Genomic DNA, 8,229 nt, shown 5'->3' on the forward strand with positions numbered 1-8,229 from the left:
CACCATTCTTGAATAATTCCTCTTTTACTCACTAATCTGTCGTATATCAAATTTTCTTTTATGTGTGGTCTGTTCTTGGATTCTCTATTGTGTTCCATTTATCACTGTTTATCATAGCACCAAGAGCTCACCCTCTTCGTTTCTGTGGCCTTATAAACAGTCTTGATGTCTGGAGATTTTAACTTTCCAGTCTTCCTTTGCGTCACATGCTTCATGTGCTTTCCACAAACTGTCTGAGGTAGGGAAATGAAATATTTATCTTGCTTTATGGAGAGGTCATGTGCCTTGCCGAAGATCATGGAACCAAAACAAGACTAAGACCCAGGCAGAGGAAGGGAGCTGTTGCTCTTTGACCAGCACGTGTATCAGATGGAGGAATCAATAGCGTAATTTGTCTTTGCAGAACCTTTAAATATCGGGGGAATTGTGGGAACCATCGTGAGCCTCCTGCTGCTGGGACTGGCCATTATCTCAGGGCTTATGTTGTATTACAGCCCTGTGTTCTGCTGGAAAGGTAAGGATTTCCTGGGTTCCTTTGTTTACCTTTGGGGCTTCTTGAAAAGGTGTGGGTGGGGGAAGGAGGCCCCTGTTGTGCTCCTACCTGAGGTCCCATTCTATAGGCTTCTTGACTGGGTCCGAATGTGCAATAATGAATCACTTAAGTGCCATTCCTGAACACCCTGTCACCTGTCACGTTGGGTCAGTCTTCTCATTTCTCTGTTCTTTTGTAAATGTTAGATTAAAAACTTTTGTGAGGCTGAAGTGGATGTTATTGGATATTAATTTTTTTTCCTTTCTCCCTTCAGTAGGAAACACTTTCAGGTGAGTGTTCCTAGAATCAAGTCGAAAACCCATTTCCATGGTCTGTCTTCCCTGCTGTTTTTGTTTTCTTTTGTTACAAGCAATAGTAGTGGCCACAGTGGAGGACCCACCATGTGCCAGACACTGGGAGAGGGGCTTCGTTAGGCATTATTAGAAACTCTTTCATAAACTCTTCAGGTTGGTGGTGGCCCCTCCATTTTCCAGATAAGGAGATGAACGCTCAGGGAAGTGAAGTAATTTCTGCAAAGCTCATCCAGGAAATGAATGGTGGCGTCTGTGTTCAGATCCAGGTCTGACTGATTCCAAAGTCTATACTGGTTTTATAATGCCAGACCTCATCAGGGTGGGGCACATCGCTGGGCTCTCATGGAAGCATAAAGATGGTGTGTGTGCAGTGAGCCCAGCCACTTGTGCATTTATTTTATTTAATTTTCTAAGAAGAGCTAAAAGGAAGAATAAGTCATAGTCTTATAGCATGTTTTGGAAGACTAGTCTGAGCATGCCCAGAAGCCCCTCCCAAAAGGAAATCTCAGGGGCGCCTGGGAGGCTCAGTCAGTTAAGTGGTTAAGTGTGATCTGACTCTTGATTTTTGGCTCAGGTCATGATCTCAGGGTCATGAGGTCCAGCCCCAAGTCAGGCTCTGCGCTCTCAGCGTGGAGTCTGCTTGTCCCTCTCCCTCACCTCCTCCCTGTGCTCACTCACTCTCTATCTCTAAAATAAATTAATAAAATCTTTAAAAAAATACTTAAAAAAGAAAACTAAGGAAACCTCAGTAGGGGCAAGGTAACTAAATGGAACTTGTGTATTTCATTTCCTAAGTAGACTTTGGGTTGCAGCAAAGAACTCTTCTCTTTGTCCCTCTCAACCAGTTTATGAAGGGATATTACTGTTCTGGGATGATCTTTCATGGGAGAATGTTACCTTTACTGCTCCGTGTTTGAAGGCCATCTTCCCAGTGAGTGTTTCATTCCCCAGGCTTAGTTCTCACAGAAGGAGGCGGCAAGCATAGTGGAAAAATGGCTTTGGAACTAGCAGACCTGGGTTCAGATCGAACCTCTGCCATTCCTGAGCCAGGTGCTCCTCGAAAATCCCTGACCCTCTCTGAGCCTCTGTTTCCTCATGGGTTTTCCAGAAGGAGACTCCGAAGATTATATGAAAATGTAATGTTCCTAGCACTGTGACTGGCCCATGGCATGTGTAAGAAGTGTACAGGCTGGCTGGGTAGGCAGAACCAGCAATGAACTGGAGAGTTAAATGCTAAACTGCTGGGCATGGACTCCAAGTGCAGTCACGGTTCAGGGCTTGTGGGGAGGAAGAGGCCTGTACCTGGGCCTTGAATAACGAGTAGGAGGTGAAATTTCAGTAAGAAGAGCAGAAATAAAGGGCATTTCAGGAAAGGAACGTAGCATTCGTGTACGTGATACGAGGGGAGCTTAAGTGGTAGGTTCCTGGGACAAAGAGTCACCTACCCCAGAGATCGGGGGAAGTAATAAAACCCACCCAGGGAAGTTTGTGAGTGTCCATGGGAATCTGTGGCAGCATCTCCTTGAGAGATTACCATCACACGGTCCTCTGTTTACCAAGGTGAATGCACAAAGAATTTTCCGTGTTACAAAGGAGGTTGTCATAAATCTAGTGTTTTCTATTCAGCGAGGGCTGATGTTAGGAAAAAAAATGGGGTATCTTCTTGAGTATTTCTCCCCCTTTGGAAATTAGGGGACAAGACATGGGTGATGTCATGGTTTTGGTGGATTCAGAAGAGGAAGAGGAGGTAGAGGAGGAAGATGCTGAAGAGGAAGAAGAAGAGGAAGAAGCAAACGAGAGGGAGGAGTCACCAGAAGAAATCTGTAAGCATGGCCGCATTCACAGAGTGACTGCCCTGGTGAATGGGAATGTCGACTGGATGGGCAATGGACTCCAAGCTCTGCAAGGTGAGCTCTTGTTCCTTCAAAGGGCTCTGCTAGGCTGCAGTGGGATTCCCAGTAGGAATGTCGAAGAGGTGAGTCTCGTTTTTTTAAAGGGTGGGGAAGGTAGTTAAAGTTTAATCTAGGATCTACTCTCAACTCCCGACACCACAATTAAACCGACAGACGTTTACCAAGGACCTACTCTGGGAAAGGCACGATAGTAGCATTGTTGGGGGAATTAAAAAAAAGACCGATCGTGACTGTAGGCAGGGAGCTTTACAAGACCAGTCAGATTGTACCGAGGAAAACTCAGAGAAGCTTAAAACAGAAGATTTAACCATCACTGTTGAAAGAGCAGTAGAGGAGCTGTCCCAAGGAGGAATTTGATTATTGCCAGATGAAGGATAGACTTAAAAATCACCTTAGAGAGAGGTGAGTGCCTTGAGGGATGCATCGGTTGGGAGACGCTTCAGGGCAGAGGAGGATCTGAGGCAAGTCTTTCAGGACAGTTGAGTTTGAAGAAGCAGAAAGGAGAGAGTATTCCAGGTGAGGGGAATGGCACGAACCAGTTGATGCAGGGTAGACCGTATCAGGCACGTCTAGAGGATCTTGAGTGAAAAGAACAGGAGAAAAGGGGAACACACACCCTGCCCCACTCGCTTCCCCGTGAATTCTAGTTCTGAGGCTCACCAGGAGAGGACTAGAAAGTGCAGTGATTGCAAATGGATGGTGGAGATGGAGTGACCTCTTGTTGAGCTCACTCAGACTTGGATCTGCTTTTGCCTCCTGTCCAGACGACAGCAGTGAGGAGCAGAGTGACATCCTTCAAGAAGAAGACAGGCCAGTTTGAAGAAAGAGAACTGTCCTCCATTATCCTGTCTTAAAGCTTGAAAAGCTACGTTGAAGATGAGCTTTTCATTCTGCTTTGACTTGACTTGCACCCCTGCCTGAGGGCTGAAAATGGTTTGGGACGCTCAGCAAAAAAGAAAAACACACAGATTTCCTTCCATTTTTTTTTTTCCCCTAAATTGGTTTGATTTGCTGTTAAGTTTTCTCATTGATGTTAAAATGTGTTGGGAATGGGCAGCACATGGGGAGAAAAGGTGCCTTTGGCATCTGAGGTGCCCCCTTCACTGTGACTTCCGGCTTTATCCATGTTGACTGATGCTGATTTGGAGGGGACGGGAGTGGGGGCGGCACCTGGCCTCCGTGCTCTGTTAGAGGTCCGTGACCAGCTTGCCCCAACACATAAGGGAATAGTGTGGGGTGATAGGGACACATCCTTTATCGCTGCCCAGCTAAGCTGGAAAACCAGGCTGAAGTCACCTCCCTGGAAAAGCTGAGGATGTGTCCGCTATTGATGCAAGTCAGTTGGAGGCAGTTTGGCTCCCATATTGGAGTTGCAAACATGTAGGCTTGAATGTGGGCCCTGCTCCTTACTGGTTTCCCGGGCTTGGGCATGTTGCTTTCCCTCTCCCGGGCCTCAGTTTCCTCATCTGTAAAATAGGTGAAATCCTACGTGCCTTACAGGGTGTGATGGGGACGAGATGAGGTACTTGTCGATGTGAAGGTGCCCAGCAGGTGTTCAGCAGATGTTCCTCTCCTCTCCTCTGCCCTCCCTAGCAGAAGAAACTATGTCCACTGTAAGTTACAAACTGCTGCCTGGGCCTCTCCTTCTTCGTAGAATGGTTTCAGAGGAGAGCATTATCAGAGCTCTTCTGACGGTATCTGCTTCCCTGGAGGTGTAATTCTTTTCAAAAGAGGTAGGGGTCCCTAAGAGGAAGTGCCTTTCATTAGAACCTCTCATTTTGTAGAGCTTCATATGTATACAAAAGCCTCTTAGGTGATACCTAGTAGCTTGCAGATTTTCCCATTCTCCCCTTTCTCCTGTGGCTTTGAAAGAAGACAGGAGAAATATTTTACAATGCAGTATCTGGTAATAAGTACCCCTTGGGCAGACTAGTTCATCTGGCCTCAGTTTCTCGATCTTAGAAATGGGGATGGGAAAACGTGTTTCCTTCCTACTTTCTAAGGAGACTATGAGGATGCATTGATCAGTAATGCAAAGTTTTGAATGAAGTAACATCTGATGAGTTTAAGCTGCTGTTTCCAGATCCCTGTACAGTCAGAGACTGTTCGTCTCTGATTTCGTCCAAATCTCTTACATGTCAGAGACCTAATAAGGGTGCAAAAGACGTGTGTTAACATGAAAATCTGACTTGAGTTTGCACTCTTTAATGTTCATATCCCACTTAATGGGCAAGAGCTAGGGCTTAAGGGAGAGTTTCCTTCCTCCAAATAACAGGGTCTGGGACTCCAGTAAGATGAGAAGCTGGTTATCTGCAGCATTTCCCTGCAGGTGTGATGGGGAGGGGTCTGTTTTCTTGGACAAAAAGACTAAACTGAGCAAATCACTAGGAGTGAACCCCGTCCCCAGCTCAGAGCCCTGTGGATTGCAGGAGCTGGCTGCAGTTTCCACCCCTCAGGAATAGGTGAAAACTGCGGTTCTAATATGCTGGGGCTGCTGCTGCCCCGGACTTCTGTACTTAGCCACTCTGGCCAGTCCAAGTGAGTGTTCCAGAACAGGAGACTTGAGTTGCTTCTAAAGTCACTGAACTCTGAGTCCGTCTCCCTTTAGAATCTTCCATGATTAAATTCCTGACTTTGAGAGTTCACTCTGCAGAGGCAACCGTATTTTTTAAAAAAGAAAAGAAACGGGGGGAAAAAACCCCTAGCTAGGAACACAGAGAATGATTTGCAAGATCACTGAGATGCTTTCAGGAACTTCTCTTGCACACACACCTGATGATGGGATATCTTTGGGGCAGGGTTTTTCCACTAGCAATTGGGGGCTTTAAGGTCTTGTTGCCAAACACTATACACCCTAGATGAGCTGAGCCACGACTTCTGTCACTCATACTTGAGCCCTGTGTGCACATTGATACAGCTGGGTCAGTTAAGAGCGCAGGTACTGGCAGTCTTTGAGTTTTAAGGATTGTTAACGAATTAGGGCTTTCTTTTATTTTAAGATGACTCATCCCTCAAACTACAAGCATGATGACAGTGGGTTACAAACTCCGTGTGGCAAAGTCCAAGTCGTTACATTGTGCTGTTACACAATCTTATCAGAAGGTATTCTGAACTCCACAATCTACTTATCAGAACCAGGAAGATAAATACTTAACCGCTATCACAACTGACATTTCGGAAGGGTATACTGGGAAAGAGCTCGGGCAATCCTGTGGCTTTGGTATTAGTTCTAATTCTCACAAGCACATATAGACCCTATAACTGCAGACAACCCGCGATGGAAGAAGCACTGAAACCTGGAAGATCACCCTTGCCAGGTAAAACTGATTGTGATGCAGTAAGTGCCAACTGGTAATTCTCACTGTGGGGCTGACCAGGAACTGCTGCAAAGAAAAATTAGCAGACCCCTCTGCGTTATTTACATTTTAATATTTGGTGTGGGGTGGGGTGGGGAGGGGGGGTAAGAGAAATTTATTGAGGTTATAATATGGATTTAAAAAAAATTATGGAATAAAGTTATTTTTAAATAAATGATGATCTTGATTTAGACTTCATTAGTAAACTGAAAGATTTGGAGAAATGGGTTTGCCTCCCCCAGTTTTTTTTACTTTGTTTTTTCCCTTTGTTAATAATGATAGCATTCTCATTGCCATTTTATTCTTTGTGGATACTCTCTTGCACTTCCTGAGACACCACCCGCACCTTTCCTGATCTGAGAAATTTGTTCTTCCATTTTTTTCCCTCCCTGCATATGCCTCTTTGGTCAGACTGTGTGCTTTCTAACATTAAAGGGCTAGGGTGGCAGTCTTCAGGCAGAACATAGATTTGCTGGACTGTCTGAAAAGATGAATTCTTTCAGCTGTCCTGTAGTTGTGGGTGGCCTTGGGAATTCTTTACTGGACTCAGCTAATTGTAACCCCCATAATGTCTCACGGTACCTCCCACTTTGCTGTTCTAGGCCCAGGCTAGATAGCAGTTCTTAGAGGAAGCTTCAAGTCAGTCTCCTTTTTAGGTCATTCCTCCTCCCACCCCTTTCTTTATGGCCCTCCAGGCTCGCTCCAGGCTCCCTCCTCGCTGCCCCAGCTTTGCTCCCCAGCTCTTTATCACAGCGGTTCCACCTTAACTTACTTCCTTTCTAACCAAACCCTTGCTTCCTACCTTAACCTCAGTGTCCCATGTTCCTTTCCACCCAGCCCCTCCCTTTGAATGTGTGTGGGTTTAATCCAAGCTGGTGTCTGAGCCCCCACGATACCCCTGCTTGTTTCACTTCTCTCCCTGGTGTCCCCAACATCTCTTTCCGTGGCCTTCAGTCCTCCTAGGTCACACCCATGTTTACCCAGCTTGTCCATATTTGGACCCCCACTCTTCTTGGATTCCCCCCTTTTTTTGTCTGGCCCGCTGCCCCTTTCTCACCGCCCATTTTAACCTTGACATGCTCGTTTTCACCCTCCATTTTCCGCCGGGCTTGTCTTTTTCTGGTTCCCATTTTTAAAAATCGGCGGCTTGCCCCTTCTCTGGTCCTCCGCTTTCATTCCTAGCCCCCAAGCTGGGCTTCTCCACCAGGGCTCCCATTTAACCTCTGAGCTCCCGGCCTCAGTGCCCCCCATTTTATTCTCCAGACTCGTTCCTTTCCCCCCGCCTTCTCACTGGCTCCAGGGTTCCCGGACCCATTCCTCCCAATTCTCTCCTCGGCCCCCGCTTTTTGTCCCCACAGTTCCCCTGATGCCTGGTGTGTCCAGGTCCTCGTTCTTGAGCGACAGTCTCCGTCCTATTCGCTCCGCTCTTCACCTGGTTCCCACCCACCTCCGGCTTTCTCTCCACCTCATCTTCCCCAGTTCTCTCCTCGCCCTCCGCACCCCTCCCTCGGACTCCCTCAGCCCCGCTCCCCGCCACACCCCCTTTTTTGCCTACACCTCCCGCATCCACCCCCATCCCCCGCTGTCACCAGCCGCGTTCCATCCGCTCCCGGTTTCCCCCTCCACCCAGTTTCTCCCCCCCGCTCCGTTTTCACCCTCCCCCCGCTTCTTTTCATCCCCGCAGCCCCCCGTTTTTAGCCTGCCCTGCTCACCTGCCCCCCCCTGCTTTCCTTCAGCCCCGCCCCTCAGATTGTATCTCGTCCTCGTTCACCTGCCCGCCTCCCCATTTTCCCCTCGTCCCCGCCCCCCGGTTTTGTCCTGTCCGCCCGACCCCCGCGTTCCCCTCAGCCGTATACGGTACTTCCCCCGCCCGGTTTTATCCTGCCTCCCCCCCTTTTCCCCTCGGCCCCCGGGTTTTATTCTGCACCCCCCCTCCGCCGTTTTCCCCTCGGCCCCGCCCCCTTAGCCCCCGCGGCCCGCCCCCCGCGCGTCCCCCCCCCCCGCGCGTCCCCGCCCGCGCCCGCCGCCATGTGACGGGAAGCAGCTGATGGCCTCTCCGGGCGGCGGCGGCCGCGGCGGGCGAGGCGGCGGGGCTGGGGCCGGGGCCGGGGCGG

The 8,229-nt window shown here is 48.6% G+C and overlaps 1 protein-coding gene across 4 annotated transcripts in view; it reads left to right on the top strand.

The window, feature by feature from the left end:
* The window catches only part of VSIG10 (V-set and immunoglobulin domain containing 10), a 30,519-nt gene extending 24,229 nt beyond the window's left edge, over positions 1 to 6,290 (top strand). For 3 of the 4 annotated variants that reach the window (XM_026514974.4, XM_026514971.4, XM_044389891.3), the window contains 4 exons: positions 404 to 514; positions 807 to 822; positions 2,539 to 2,753; positions 3,524 to 6,290. In XM_026514974.4, the coding sequence (XP_026370759.1) occupies positions 404 to 514; positions 807 to 822; positions 2,539 to 2,753; positions 3,524 to 3,579 (398 nt within the window). In that variant the 3' untranslated portion in view covers positions 3,580 to 6,290. Of the gene's footprint in view, positions 1 to 403; positions 515 to 806; positions 823 to 2,538; positions 2,754 to 3,523 lie in introns of those variants that run through there. The other variant, XM_057306032.1, reaches the window with a different exon arrangement.
* The last annotated feature ends 1,939 nt before the right edge of the window (positions 6,291 to 8,229 follow it).

Source organism: Ursus arctos, unplaced genomic scaffold, assembly GCF_023065955.2.
Source record: "Ursus arctos isolate Adak ecotype North America unplaced genomic scaffold, UrsArc2.0 scaffold_34, whole genome shotgun sequence".
Lineage (NCBI taxonomy): Eukaryota > Metazoa > Chordata > Mammalia > Carnivora > Ursidae > Ursus > Ursus arctos.